The sequence below is a fragment of the Onychomys torridus genome, chromosome 7, assembly GCF_903995425.1.
Source record: "Onychomys torridus chromosome 7, mOncTor1.1, whole genome shotgun sequence".
Taxonomy (NCBI): domain Eukaryota; kingdom Metazoa; phylum Chordata; class Mammalia; order Rodentia; family Cricetidae; genus Onychomys; species Onychomys torridus.
The window spans coordinates 61,490,914-61,506,784 of NC_050449.1; the positions used below are offsets into that span (position 1 = coordinate 61,490,914).

Genomic DNA, 15,871 nt, shown 5'->3' on the forward strand with positions numbered 1-15,871 from the left:
GTGAAGATGCGCTTGCCTGTGTGACTAGAGACTGGAGGTTGATATCAATGTCTTCCTCAATTGCTTCTCTAGCTCAATCCCTGTTTTTTGGGACATAGCCTCTCCCTGAATCTGGAACTCTCCCATTTCAGCTCTGCTAGCTGTCCAGCAAGCCCCTGAGCTCTGCCTTTTTGTTCCATTCCCCTTCTCCCCAGCACTGGGACTGTAGGTGTACACCAGTGAACCCAACTTTCACATGCATTCTGGAGATGCAGACTCAGGTTCTTGTGCTTGCTTATCCAGCACATGGACCACTGAGTCATCGTCTTAGCTCCTCTTCTTTTATTTTATGAGAAATGAATAATTATATAGTCTGGGCATTCAGAGTTAAGAAACCTTAAAGGTCTAGTTGTTTAGACTCTTCCAAAACAATAAGAAAAGAGAGATTTTTTTTTCTTCTGTTGCTGATGGTCCCCCCCCCCGCCACAAATGCCTTGTATATTCTGCTTCTGGATTCCCAAAGTTTTGTCTTCACATTCAATACTTTGAGCATGTTTTAAAAAGTCTTGTCAGTCATCCATATGGACTCAAGATTACAATCAGTAGAACACAGCCTGTAAGCATGTTTCACTTAATAGTAGAGATCTATTATGTGACATGCTTTTCATGGTTGTTTGGGCATCATGCAGTGTGAGCTAAGATAGCTGTGACATCACAAGATAATATAATTGTCTGAAGCTGCTGTGCTGTATGTGGTCTGCCATTAGCACGAAGTTGCTGTCTAGCACATGACTGTACTGTTTCCCACATGTATCCTTTTGTGCTTTTGTGGGTGTGCCTTGGCATATCCTCTTCCTATGTGTTTCTTCACTTACTCTGTTTAGGTCAGAAAGTTGTACTGGGGGCTTGCAGTGTTACTGTTGGAGGTACTGGAAGAAGGCAAAGAAGAAAACAAAAAAATCAATAATGTGATGTCTCTGAAATGTCAAAACTACTGTCTTACATCCGTATATTCATGTGCACATTCACAAAATTTGACTTTAGGTGGAAATATGCAATTGATTCTGTTCTTGAAGTTCATATAAGAAGATATACTCAGATGTGGTCATGGAGTAACATAAAAAAACACAGACAGTTACTCAAGAGTTACAAAATTGCCTACAAAAGCAAGTTAACACAAACGAAAGTCTCAGAAGAACTACAGAAACAAATTCAGGTATGTTTTGAATGTTAGTATTGCTGTATTTCTGATCACCCTTTAATATTCTGTTTTTTTGTTTATTTAAGACAGGGTCTCACTCCATAGCCCTGGCTGGCCTGGAACTCACTCTGTAGACCAGGCTGAGATCTGCCTGCCTCTGCCTCCTGAGTACTGGGATTAAAGACCTGCGCCACTACACCTAGCTCTTTTAATATTCTTATGTATTCAGTTTGGATTAGAATATAATTCAACAAAGAACAGACACATGGCTTTGAGAAAAATTACACGAGAAAATAGAGTATTACTTATTTTTTCTTTTCTTCCTTTTTATTAACCAACAGCCCCTTTTCCCTAGCATACTGTCACTTATAGTAAAACTGCTACAGACTATTTGGGAAAATGGGTTTGGTTTTTCTAATACTGTTTAGAAAATGGACATCAGACTCATTTAAATGTTCATTTGTTAGATCTTTTTTTTTTTTGTTGATAAAAATTCCCGTATTTATACAGTAGTGGTCTGTCCCTTTTAGATCTTAAAGAATTATTTAGAAACAAAACAAAACAAAAAAACCTTTCTTCCTGAGAAAGGCTTGGGGTCTTTCTTGTGCCCTGAATACAGAATTGGCTTACTAGCATCTGGTGGCTGTTGCTGCCATCAAGTCATGGTGTCCAGGATGTGACACCTGACTGGACTCTTGTACGTAGGAACCATGGCGGTCACCAGTGTGAGACATCAGGAAGAGCATAGGTGTGGGAGCCAGATCGGGACTCAGGTGCTTGGTGCTTACCAGATGTTCTGGTCACAGCCACAGGTTCCTCAGCTTCTGAAGTTGAGTGTTTCTCCTCAGGAATAAAGTGAAAACTATGTCTGTCTTACAGCCCTAAGAGATGTATAAACAGCAGTCATGAATTACCTGAGATACGGATCATCCAGTAAATGTTAGAGTCCCAGTTTCTCCTTTAGTCTATGTGGTGATTCGAGTAATTTACATCCCTCCCCCCTTTTGGTAATGATATAGTGGCTATAAAATAATACAGAATAGGGGAGAGTAAGGAGTAAGGATTACACACACACACAAATACCTAAAATGAACCTCCCTTTTTGATCTTTTTCAAATTTTATGTCTTTAAAATTATGTATATATGCTTGTCTGTGTGTGGGTTTGTACACACAAGTACAAAGTACAAAGAGACAAAAAGGGGCATTGGATGCCCTGGAGCTGGAGTTAGAGGTGGTTGTGAGCTGCCGGAGATGGATGCTGGGAACTAACTCCAGTCCTCTGCAGGGGATGCAGGGCTGTTTTCTAGCTACCTCATCAGCCCTACATCTCTCTTTTCTTTCTTTCCTAAACCTTTCTGTAAATTTTATTTTTGTTTTTTTTTTCAAGATGGGGTTTCTCTGTTTAGTTTTGGTACCTCTCCTGGATCTCACTCTGTAGACCAGGTGGCCTCTAATTCACAGAGATCTGCCCGACTCTGCCTCCTGAGTGCTGGGATTAAAAGCGTGTGCCACCCCTGCCTGGCCTTCTAAACCTTTTAAAAGATGTATCTATTTTATTTATGTGTGTGAGTGTTCTGCCTGCATGTATGTCTGTGCACCATGTGTATGCCAGGTGCCCGTGGAGGTCAGAAGGGCATTGGGTCTCCTGTTGCAGATGGTCACGAGCCTCCATGGGGGTTCCTGGAACTGAACTTGGGTCCTTTGTTAGAGAAGCCAGTGGTCTTGACCTCTGAGCCATCTCTTCAGCCCCAGCACAGCTCCCATCATAAACATTCTTGTTTTTATGTGCAGTCATTTATAATGTCTCACAGAAAAAAAAACCAACAACTTTATTTTCAAACTATTTAATAGGGATTCCATTTTTTATAAAACTTTTCCTTCTCTTACTATGAAAATTAAAATGATAGAAAGCCTTTTGTACATTTTAGCTCATGCTTCCCTTAGGCCACCACCAGTGTTCAGGACTGGGTGAGTCCATCAGTCAGAGAGTATGGCTTTTCCCTAATCATTATTTCTCTTGTTTGGCAGGACTTGGAGAAGAGTCTCGACGTGTTCAACATCATTTTGGTGAGACAACAAGCACAGGCTGAGGTAATCATTTTGGTTAGCTGACTTTGTTCTTTCTTAATCATGTCGCTATCACTGCTTTAAAGCCAGGATGAGAGATCTTCACTTCATAGGAAGTTGCTGAGGTTTACCCGAAAAAGAATCGAGATTAATTCCCTACTGCTTCATTTAGTCTCTCGAGAAAACTAACTGGAAAAAAGCCACTAACATGTGAAGGAAGAGCTTTCAAACTGTGTAATCTAAAATTTGTAAAAGAGTAAATCTAAGTTCTCCACCATTCCAGCAACTCGAAACTTTGCAGTTAACATTCCGCATCAGGCCCATGGTTTTTCTTACGACTTAACATACTTAAGCGTTTTTTCTTTTTTTTCCTTTTTCCTGTCCTCTTCCTTCTTATCTCTTTCCTTCCTCGTTCTTTCTCTTATTTTCCAAAATCAGAGCCAATTTGTCGATAATGTTTTTATCCTGCCTGTCCACCAGGACTTTTTGTACCTGTTTTTGGTCATTTCTCTTCCTTTGCAGTGATTAAAGATGAATTTCAGATTAAGCAGAGCTTATAGAACCATTAGAAAACATAGATCAGCAGAAGAAAGGCTATGTGCGTGTTCTGGAGTGCTGAGCTCCTGCCCATAGCTGCCTGCCTTTCCTTTTAAGTCCTTCTAGAGCTCTCAAAGGCTAGTTCTGTTCTGTGATGCTGGGGATTGAGCCAGGCTGTATCAATCAGCTGTCCGTCCAGTCCATACTCATTTTAAAGTGAGACAAAAGCACATGTATTTATTCATTTATCTAGCAAAAACTTAACGGATTTCTGTCATTCTAGATTATGGTTAAGTGTGTGGACTTGAAGGTCAGATGGTCCCAGTTGTGCAGGCTTTTGATTTTCTGACCTGAGGCTAGCTGTTTAATCTCTTTGTGCTTTGGTTTTCTCATTTATAATGGGACCTGTGTCCCGTCCTTATTATGGGGGTATGTGATAGTTCATTTAAAACACTTGGACTGTTATGGGCCCGGCCCTCAGGAATGACTAAGTAAGTGATTCTTTTCTCCTTCTTCTTTGTCATTTGTATTAGCATATGTGAGTGAGCAAAACAAAGAAATCCCTTCCAGTGGGAGAGGAAGATAGTAAACATACAGTTAAACATAAACATAGAGTGCTGGGGCTAGACCATGATGATAATTGGGACTGCAGTTTTAAACAGGAGGCCAGAGACAGATTCACTCAGAAAGGGAGCTTGGACTGATGACCAGAGGGTGAGGGAGATGGCAGGGAGGTGTCCAAGGGCAGAGCTGAACCAGCAGCAGAGGATACATGGTCCCAGTTTAAAGGATTCCGGCTGGGAGCTCATTGGGCTCCTTCAGGGAATGCTGTAACAGAGGGGGGGGGGTGGCAGCCACTGTGAGGTACAGGAAGTGGCAGCGTGTAGTGGAAGTGGTGCTGCTGGGAACCGGGAGATCACTGTGAGACCAAAATGAGCCATCTTAGAAATAAGACCAAAATGCTTTCACCCTAAAACTAAGGCCTAAGATTTCTCCTTTTAGGTACAGGCCATGAGTTACTGGAATAGGCCACAAGTTACTGAAACCAGTCAGTCCAGATTGCAGAAACCAGGAAGTGTAAAAGTACAGAGTCACAAGGTAGTCACAAGGACTATGGAATGTCCTCTCCCTGGCTCCCTATGTAACTGTTTGACCAAAGAATGTTCCAACCCTGGTTTCCTGGGTAACTGACCGTAGAAATGCCCCCACCTGAGGGCAGCCAATGAGAAATGGTGGTGGGCAACCACCCCCTTAGAAATAAGAATAAGCCATGATTTCTAGAAAGCCCTAGAAGCGAGCCAATCAGAATTGTACCTGTATTAACACCCCAAAATGATGTAACCTTGTGGTTTTTGCCTTTAAAAACTGAGCTTGCAGAGAGGCAGGCACTTCTTCTAGCCTCCACTGTGTTGGATCTGCTGGACAAAGTCCCTGCCTTGGCTTGTATTGCTTTTGGATATCCAGAATTAAACCTTGCTTTTGCATTCCAGCATGCTTGTCTTCGGTGGTCTCTCTGGGGGTCGCGATCTGGGCACAACAATCACTATCTTGTGTAGGGTCTTCTTAGAAGCAGCTGTGGGTTTGGGCTTTTACTCTGACTTGGCAAGTCTTTAATATTGCTTTTGAGAAACAGGATGTTGTAATTGGGCATGCTTTAGAATTCATCCTAGCTGCCTTGCAAACAGCTGTAGGAGAGAGGATGAGGGTACAAATAGGGAGACCAGTTGGTATTGAGCTGATTGGGGATGGATGACAGGAACATGGTAGAGATCGCTTACAATGGAATAGATACAGTGTGCCAGAGTCTACATGTTTGGAAGGCAGAACCTGATATAGGTTAGATTTGAGAGTTAGAAAGCCTTGGGTTTAGACAGTTGAAAGTGTAGATCTTTCATGAGATGGGGAAGAGACTGGGTAGAACAGCTTGGGTGTGGTGTGAGAAGATCAGGGTTCACATCAGATGTAGGAATGTGAACTCAGAGCTCAGAAGAGAAGTCTATGGTGCGCGTATCAATTCAAGATGTGGTAGACCAGTGAGATGGAATAAAATCACCTAAGGAAGTAGAGGGGAGTTGCAGAGATCGAAAGCCTTCTGTTGTCATGCTCAGCGATGGGAAACAACTCAGAGGTGACCAGGGGGTGTTGTGGAGTTGAAGGAGGGAGCTGTATCAACACAGCTCCAGATCCAGGCAGAAAAGGGCTGCCAGGGAGAGTGACCTGACCACCTGTGACTACCTGTTACAGATGCACCTGAGTGGCTGCTGAGCTTCAGACCCGACCTGTTACATGTGTGGAATGCTTCAGATAATCTTCCTTTCTTCTTTCCTTTTTGGATGACTGACTGTCTCTGTCTGTCTTTCTTGCTCATTCTGTCTATACACAAACACTACATGCAAACGTCTATCTAAAATGTATATTATACAAACACACAATGTATAGTGTATATGCACATATATATGTTAATGCTAGAATGAAAACCCCCTGTTTCATACATCTTGATATCTTTTCCTGTCTGTTTCTCTCTCTTCGCTCTTGAATGCTTGCACTCATGGTCACATCAGACAAACACTGAACATTTATTTCCCCACCCCTCCCCCTGCTTAGCCTTATATTCAGTTATCAAACCTCCTCTTCCACTATAGAACTTAACTTTTTCTTCTCTTTTGGATTGTTTTTACTTTTTGTTATGGGATACTTAAGGATGTTAATGATTCGCTCTCCATTGAAAATTCTCTTGAAAGTGAATTGGCAGATTGTTGAAATCAGGGAAGGTAGAGTCTAAATCATTTACCCCTTCTTCATACTTGTTGCCTGGTTTTTGAAAGATGGGCTAAGGATCTTTAGGAAGCGCATTAGGATTTATTTCAGGCAAGAGGTGAGATGGGATTTGAGGACCATTTCTGTCACCATCTCCTTCCCACTGTGAACTAGTTAGCACACCAGTAATGTGCGTAGATTCTGAAATGTGCTTTTTAGATTACTCCATCATGGGTGCAGAAGCATCTTCCTTTAAAGAATCCTTTTCATTTTATAAACCTGTTCTTCTAGTGTCTCCTTAGACACCTGCATATTTCAGTACATAGGGAGATTCATGAAGTCCTTAGCTATAGCTAAACAGCGTGTCTTTCCCCAGATCCTATCAGTAGGTGCAGGAAGTAGGTTATCTGTCAACCACACTATCCAGGCCATTCTGTGAGTATCATTTCAGAAAGAGTTGGCCTCCTCTCCTGTCTTACTCTATTGAAGCATTAAACAAAATTGACCGTGCTTATACTTAACAGTGAACAGAGTGTTTCTTCTGAATGAATCTTCAATTTTTATTTTTCAGGTCATTCATTCTGGACAGAAATTAAGGAAAAAGTCTACTGAGGCAGGCGAGAAACGTGGCTGGTTTAGTGGGTTTTGGGGAAAGAAAGAATCTAAGAAGAAAGATGAGGACTCATTGATCCCTGAAAGTAAGTCTCAAGGCAGGCAGTCATCATCCTCTGACAAGGAACAGCCATTCAGATTCTGCTTCACACGCCCAGCAGAGGAACACGTGAACACATGGGACAGGCTATGGAGTTGTTTTGTTTTTCTACCTGGAGTAGAACTTGAAAGTTCTTGAAAAAATGACATGTGAGAAATTTAGCATGTTCATACTTAGAGGTCTCAGTGTTCTGTATTCGTTTTTGTGAACTTTTAGATGGATTTTAATGACAAGGAAAGTTTTGAAATTTTCAGTGAATTTAAAAATGTGTATAACTGAGAACTGAATTTCCTTAGCGGTGAGTGTCTTTTTGCAGTTTCTTAATACAGTCAAATACAGGGTGGTTTTTTGTTTGTTTGTTTGTTTTTTAAATGAACCAAAGTAGAGTGTTAGAAGGAATTAGGTGGATGATTTTGCTTTAGCATTTGTGTCTGTGGACTTTTTCTCCCAACATAATATTTTTATTGATTATTTAAAAAAAATTGTCTTTAAAACCTTAGCCATTCGTTTCCTAAATGATCGTCTTGTCTCGTAGCCATCGATGATCTCATGACTCCAGAGGAGAAAGACAAGCTCTTCACTGCCATTGGCTATAGTGAGAGTACCTACAACTTGGCTTTGCCCAAGCAGGTAGGTGTCCGGTGCCTTCACAAGTATCTTGATTCACTTGCTGGGTTATCTTGAGTTGGGCTAACTTAGTGATGCTCTAAGTAGCTACTGAAAATATGTTGTCCTTAGTTTGGTTGCCTAATGCTGTTCTGGAGTCTTCCCAGTCAAAAGTCCTCAGCTGGAGGACTACTTGATTTAGTGAGTAGAGGAAGAGCCTGGTGAAAATCCTTGTTCGAGTGTGCGGTTGAGCCTTTAAGACGTTTTTTTCTTGTGAAGTTTAGCGCATAGCAAGAATGAACAGTTCAAAAGCATCCTGCGTATTTGACAGGTTGAAAAGTCCCTGGCTACAGGGACTGCCAGTGTCAAGGTTTGCAATATTGCAGCCATTCTGGAATCCCTACACCTCCCCCATCTCTTCCCCAGATATAACCAGCGTCCACAGTCACTTCTTTCATTTCCTTGGGTGTTTTGCTATGGACACCGTGATTTTGTTCTGCGTATTTTTCATCTTTCTGTAAAGGGAAGCACAGAGCATGTTTTCTCTTGTCTGCCTTTGTCCTTGGAGCCATCTCTGCTGTTGCACCTAATGTATTTTATTCATTTTCTTGCTGTGCAGGATTGTATAATTTGAAACTACCAGAACTTACTTATTAGTGCTTTTGTTGAAAGACATCCGGGTTGTCTTTATTTCTAGTTTGCTTGCCCCCCACTTTTTTCAAAATTGTGTGTTTTCATTCCCACTGAGTAAATACCTAGGAGTGAAATTATTGGGTCATAGGGTAGATCCATGTAAAACTTAAAAAAAGAAGAAGTTCCTCACACATCACTCATTGTGATGGGTCATTTTTCACATGTTTACTTTGAGCCATTCTAAGGGATGGCATGCAGTCCCACTGTATTTTTAATTTATATTTTTCCTGATAATGATGTTGAGCGTGTTTCCGTGGCTTGTTGGCCTTCTTGTGTGATCATTTGTAAGTGCCACTTTAAGTGAGGTGAGGAGGTTTGTCCTCCACTGTAGACTGTGGGACTCTTTGTGGGTGTACTTACAGGTCTTGTGTCTTGTGCTTTCGGGAAAACATGCTGCTGTGGTACCGTTAGAGGTTATGTTGACTCCAGAGATGATTTTGGGGAGATGGGAAGTGTCATCCAGTTGCATCTTGGGTCCCCTCATTGCTCTGTCTCTAACATTGCCTTTATTTCCCTTTTCTTGAGTGATGTCTGCTGTTTTCTTCCCTCTAATGAAGATCTGTTTGTAATTAGTTTCCTAAATTTTTGTTTTTTTCTGTAAATAACTATTGTTTCCCCATGTGTCTTAAGGATACTCCCACCACTTTTGTGTTTAAAATTCTAGGTTGTTGATTCCTTTTTAAAAAGAGTTTGAGTCCATGATTCAGTTGCTGTTTGGCTTACACTGTGAGCTGTACTGTATCCAAGTGACATTTATGTTCATTCATTTCCTTTGTATGTTGTTTTAATCAATGAAGGGCACTTTTATTTACTTACATTTCTCATAGTACAGTTTTCTAATTTTCCTGTATTCTTGAGAATTTCGTATAGGAAGACAATGAAATATGATCAAATCCATCTCTATTTCCCTCTTCCATCTTCCCACATCCCCAGATGTCCCTCTCCCAACTATTACTGTTTTCTTCTTTCGTCCCCCATCCTCCCTGTCTCTGCCAGCTCACTAAGTCCACTTAGTCTTGCTCATGTAAGATACGGGGCCATCGAGTGGAGAAAGGTTTTTAAACTCTTTTCGGTTTTCAGCATTTACTGTGGTATAAATTTACACTTGCTCTTGTTCACATAGTTTGGCTGTCCAGGGTCTCACCATCGTGAATAGTTTCTGCCACAATGCTTCCTCACCATGTGAGCCGTGCCCTTGTGATGTCTTCCTTCTGTGTTTCTAAGTCGTTCTGCTCTTCATTTGAAGAGTTTCCTCTGATTCCCTTTAGCTGTTTGTTCCCGGGTCTTGACCATACCAGAGGACCGTGTTTCCTCAGTGCCGCTGCCTTGTGCTAGTGGTGATTCCTGGTGTCTTCCTGGCGAGACTCACCTCAGAGGCTGTCTTCATGCTCTTGAAAGTTCACACACTCTGGAGGGGGAAGCACCTCCCCAGATTCCACATTGTCTCCCCAGTGGCTGTCTGTCCTGAGTACATTTTTCATTTGGAGTGTCTGCACACATGTGTGTGCATGTAGGTGTGTAATGGGCATGTGTGTGTGTCTGTGTAATGTGTTTGTTTGTGTGCATATGTGTGTCTGTGTAGTGTGTGTGTAAATTTCTACAGATGTCCAGCAGGTATTTTTGCCTATAGTTTTTCTTTTCCTCAGCTAGAAGATTGGTTACATGCTGAGTCGGCTTAAGTGGAAGCTTCTCAGTGGAGATTTTCTTCCTCCCTCTGCCACTGTTTCTTTAAAACTTAGCAGATGAGCTTGGATCATCTGCAGGTGTGTTGTCTATCCAAGTAGCCTTGCATTGAGTTTTCTAGTCTTGTTCAGTTATGGAGAGTCTGTAGACTGTGTAGGTGCTGGGACCTGTAGGTTTTGTTGAGTCATTTGATGATTCGACGTATTTAAGATGAAACAATGAAAGTCAGAATTCATTCGCATGATAACCATTTTCATTCATTCCTGTTTAGTATGTGGCCCATGTACTGACTCTGAAGTTGGTGAGCACCTCTATTATAATAAGAGAAAATAAGAATGTTCCAGAAATCCTGAGAATTCAGATAATTGGTTTGGGTACCCAAGTATCCCAGCGACCAGGAGCACAAGCACTTAAGTAAGTTTTTAAGAAGTTAAACTTCATTTTCATTTACATTTAGGATTTTAGGCTCCAAATATATATTTGGTTTTTCGAGACGGGGCTTCTCTCAGTAGCCCTGGCTGTTCTGGACCTCAGTCTGTAGACCAGGCTGGCCTCAAACTCAGAGAGATTCGCCTGCCTCTGCCCCCCATATATTAGGATTAAAGACATGCGCCACCACTCCCTGGCTCAATTATGTAATTTTATGCAGCATGAAAGAAGATTTGTTTATGTTTTATGGTGAATGGTGTAAGTCACTGTTCTGTCTTTCCTCCTTGCCTCTGCCAGTGTTTGCTGGGCAGTGTTTTATTAGAGTGTCTGCACACGGCAGCTCTTCAGCGTGTAGTACATTTCTGTTTTCAGGACTTTTACATTGCATTTGGTAAGAGTATATACAAAAAATTAGTTCAAGACCATTTAACACATTAGACAACTTACCATGGTGCATGGTGTGAAATGCCCACAGGTAGACTGCACGGCTCAGCTGTCAGCAGGAGTTATCTGAGACAGGAGGAGGTGTAGGCAGCTGGGTGGGAAGGATGCCAGGAGAAAGAGGAGCAGGATGTGGGAGTGGCGTGGACACAGGATGGTGGTATTGTTTGTCTTTCAACACGGTGACCAGATGTGTGCCAAGTGCTGGGGTTGACTAAAGTGGGTTTTCATGTGGATGGTGAAGAGCTAATAAGACAGTGACCGACAGCAGCAGAGGCAGGTATTGTAGGTAAACGAAGGCCAGCCTCAGAAGATGAGCCTAACTTTGGCCATAGGGCTGGTTCTCAAAGGAATTTTCAAAGGAATAGCTGTCACTTCATCTGTTACATGCTTGCTTTTTTCCTAATTGGATAGGATAGAAGCAAAATTAGAACATTGGTACGTCACAGGCTTGCGACAACAAGACATTGTGCCATCACTTGTGGCTTCCATTGGCGACACTTCATCGTCCTTGCTCAAAATTGAGTTTGAAACCAACCCTGAGAACAGTCCTGCTGACCAGACTCTGATCGTTCAGTCCCAGCCTGTGGAGGTCATCTATGATGCTGTAAGTGTAGGCAGAGAGTGACTTAAAGCTGTTGGGGAGTTGGCTTAATACGTAAGTGCACATGAATATGCAAACACGAGGCTCTGAGTTCGAATTCTCAGCATTCAAGTAAAACATTGGCATGGGCATGCATGTGCCTGTGAGCCAGCACTGTGGGGGGTGGGCAGGGGGATTGCTGGGACTTGTTGGCTTCAGTGAGAAGCCCAGACTCAAGGGAAGAAGGCAGGGAGTGACAGAACAGGACTGCATGTTCTCCTCTGGCCTCTGCACATGTGAATGGGTGCACTCACCTGCACATGCACATGATTATATATTACATACACATAGACTACACACACACACACACACACACACACACAAGTTTTTAAGAAGTTTGTTTTAGTGTTGAAAGGATGGCTCAGTGGATAAAGGCACTTGGCCGTGCAAGCCTGATGACTTGAGTTCAATTGCTGGAACCCATGTAAGGGCAGTAGAGAACTGACTCCACAGAACTGTCCTCTGACCCCCCTCCATGTGCTATGATATGCATGTGTGTGCCTGTGCACAAGCAGTCACACACAGATGATAAGATAAAGTTGAAAAGATTTTATAGTATAGTGGAACACACACAACAAGATTTACCATCTTACACATTGTAAGACCTTGTTTCAGTTTGTTTAGCACATTCACAACTGTACTAAGTTGCTGTACAGCTGATCTCCAGAACATTCTCCATCCTATAAAATCTCTGATATTTGTATATTCAGGTTTTATACGTAGGTAAGAGTGACCAACTTTCCCCTTGTTTCTCTTCCAAATGTCAGAGTGTGGCAGAATCCAAGTACAGTGATGGGTTTACTCTAACTGGAGGCTGAAACCAGAGGTCATGTCAGTTGCTAGTACCACATGCCGCTTAGACCTCTTGCCACTGCTGTGAAATGTGCAGGTTCTCCTCTCTCCAGTAAGCTCACTAGGCTCTCCCGTGCTCACAGTTGTCTCTCCCTCCTGAAGGGAGTGCAGAGAGTATCTTTGGATTCCTTAGTTCAAAGCCTCAGCTGTTTATAATTGAAGTAAATCCTTTAGATTTATAACACACATTTGACATCTAACCTGTTGTGTTTTAAAATTTTTTTACAGAAAACTATCAATGCTGTAGTTGAATTCTTTCAGTCAGATAAGGGGTTGGATCTTGAGCAGATTACATCAGCCACATTGATGAAGCTGGAGGAAATTAAGGAGAGGACAGCTACAGGTGAGATTTTAGTGTGTCTTTCTGCACCGACTAAACTTGAAACATGTCCATCGCAATGGAAACATTGTGTGTGGTTCAAGTAGTTGAGGTCGTCTTATTTCTGTTTTAAAATTGGGCTGCGTTCTGTGGCCGACCCAGGCTTGTATAAGTTGTTAGACTGCCTGAGAAAGAGGAATGGAAGGACAGATGCTTCTGTCTGCCTGACATCCAAGATCCTGTGCCTTTGAATGATCTTGAGGTGACCCTCCATCTCCTTCCTCCAAGCCATTCACCATGCTGTGCATACCTAGTTTAAAGGACGCAGCAGACTATTTCATCAGGCTGCCCAGACAAATACTAGTTACCTAGGATTTACTGTATTATGTGTATATGCTATGGGACGTTTGTTTCCTGTCAACTCAGTGCGGTGTTTACACGATGAACAGAGAATCTATTTTTTGACAGACCCGACACTAATACCTTTCAAGTTTAATTCCTAGTCTTTGTGGTAACAGCATCACCTTATCATTTTTCCTGGCCTTCTTTTAGGACTTACACATATTATCGAGACTCGGAAAACCCTTGATTTAAGGATCAATCTAAAGCCTTCTTACCTAATAATTCCGCAGACAGGTTTTCACCATGAAAAGTCAAATCTTCTCATTTTGGATTTTGGTACTTTTCAGGTAGGTGTATGTGTACTTTTTTCTTTTTATCTTTGACAAATTTGCTAACTGTATGTCTCATATCTTGCTGTTTTTCTTAAGTTCACTTAAATTAAGCCTAGACTTATTTCACATGTATTATATGGCTACTCAAACAAAGAAATGTCATTAGAGATTCCTGTAATGGCAATAATATGGCATTGAGGGCTGGATGGATGATTTTTCTGTTTTCCTACTTAATAGGGGAGAAACTATCTTAGTTTTCATGGTTTATAGAGTCTAATTTTACAGTGTCATTTTTTGGGCCATATATTTTGACAGGAAATTATCTCTATATATGTGTAATATATATCATTATGTCATATATACACATGTACAATGTGTTATATATCTATAGATCATAAATGTATACTTGATTGCTCTAAGCAACTAGAGTTGGGTTTTGGATATTGCATCTCGTTGAATCTAAGGATTTGGCAAAAGGTAACAGTTAAACTGAATTGAGCCTTGATTCCATCTGGGAAGGGGAAAGGAAGTAGGTTGGAGCTGGTCCTAATGGCTTCTTTCATGGTAGTGTGGAGAAGGTGAGGAGTTCAGGGTGGGCTGTAGGAGAGCCGAGCCATCGTTGGCAGTACCTACCTCTTAGGAGTCAGACAGAGGCAGGAGCTGGCCAGGACAGCTATGCAGTTGGCTCAGTGAGCGCTGATGTGCTCAGCATCTCTTACTCAAGCATAACAGACATGTGGTGAGGTACTGTACTCCTAACAATTGCTTACAAATCACCAGGAAACTAGGCAGAATATGAGCTCATTAAGAAAGTCTCCTTCTCTTCAGTTGGAAGTTTCGAAATTTGACAAAGTGTGTAATATGTATACTTTTATGTTATGTAAAATAATTCAGTTTTTTTCCTTCGTTCCATTTTAGCTCAGCAGTAAAGACCAAGGTACACAGAAGACAACTAATTCATCTCTGGAAGAAATAATAGACAAGGCATATGACAAGTTTGATGTGGAAATAAAGAGTGTACAGTTGCTCTTTGCAAAAGCAGGTCAGCCACTGCTCAGCTCTTAGGGCTGTCAGATTAGCTTCAGTAGCTGTGGGGGTGTACATGTATGCATTATTAGGCTTGGCAGTGTGTGTGCATGGGTCTGTCTGCTCCTGGGTATCAGTCCCAGCCACTGTCCTGTGCACTTGTCCTGCTGATCACTTCAGTAGGAGTGGCCCAGTGCAGGATGTCACAGTTATAACAGACTGTTAGTCCTAGGGTAAACTTCAGTTTGTGCATGGCCTCTATCTGTAGCATGACTGTGAGCTGTCAGAACACAGCAGAAGTTACAGTTGGCTCAAACGCTTCTGTTCTAATGTTTTGAGATGTTTCTATGTTCTCCATGCTGCCTTTATTTGAAAATATGTACTGTTTTAGCCCAGTCTTTATTTTTGCATTGTTTTAACTACTTTTATAGGTATCCGAGAAACATATCTTTAAAGAATACTATATCTAAAAAAATACTATGGTAAACATCATTGATCCAAAATCCTAAATGTGAGCGATTCCAAAATCTGAGACATTTTGAATGCTGATATGATGCCACAAGTAAAAATCCTGAATGTAATCTCAGATATGGGCTGCACTTAAAGCACATAGATGCCAAATGGCCCTTGAGCTACATGTAGGATGTGTCTGTAACACAAGTGGGCTTTGTGATTAAACTTAGGTCCCATTCTCAGGATATCTCACTATGTATACGGACGTAGTCTCAGATCTGAAATTTAGGATATCTTCTCTGCTCTCCCGTGTTTTCACTACAGATACTCATCCTGTAGATACACTCCTAAAACTTAAAAATAGTTTATGTTCTCACAGCGTTGGTGTTTTCTGTTGCTTATGTACAGTTTTTTGGTCCACCCTATTCCTTTTGTTACTAGAAGAAGTAGGTGTTGATTAAATATCTTTGAGCCTGTCCTTTTGTGGAAAGTTGCCCGAGGATGTAATCTCTGCATGCAGAGGCCATGCTCTACCCTGCAGAGTGAGCTCTGTTAACAGTAAGATAACATATCTGCTCGGTGCCTGTCAGGAGCCTCAGAGGTTCTGAAAGGAGAGTATTTACATAGACCATCATCAACACTGCCTTCTCCTTTGTATGTCCTTACAAATAAGTATTTGAACAGTGAGCTCTTCAGTCCCTGTCGTGGATAAAGGTCTGCATGGGACTATGGTAGCCACGTGGGAAATCTGTCTTTAGAATCTTTTTTTTGGAAAAATAGTGGTTATTACACATGCAG

The 15,871-nt window shown here is 41.7% G+C and overlaps 1 protein-coding gene across 3 annotated transcripts in view; it reads left to right on the forward strand.

The window, feature by feature from the left end:
• Vps13c (vacuolar protein sorting 13 homolog C) overlaps positions 1 to 15,871 on the forward strand; it is a 160,202-nt gene that overhangs the window by 44,345 nt on the left and 99,986 nt on the right. For all 3 annotated transcript variants that reach the window (XM_036193188.1, XM_036193189.1, XM_036193190.1), the window contains 9 exons: positions 1,024 to 1,195; positions 3,210 to 3,272; positions 7,114 to 7,240; positions 7,790 to 7,884; positions 10,508 to 10,650; positions 11,521 to 11,713; positions 12,830 to 12,944; positions 13,473 to 13,609; positions 14,513 to 14,636. In XM_036193188.1, the coding sequence (XP_036049081.1) occupies positions 1,024 to 1,195; positions 3,210 to 3,272; positions 7,114 to 7,240; positions 7,790 to 7,884; positions 10,508 to 10,650; positions 11,521 to 11,713; positions 12,830 to 12,944; positions 13,473 to 13,609; positions 14,513 to 14,636 (1,169 nt within the window). The remainder of the gene's footprint in view (positions 1 to 1,023; positions 1,196 to 3,209; positions 3,273 to 7,113; positions 7,241 to 7,789; positions 7,885 to 10,507; positions 10,651 to 11,520; positions 11,714 to 12,829; positions 12,945 to 13,472; positions 13,610 to 14,512; positions 14,637 to 15,871) is intronic.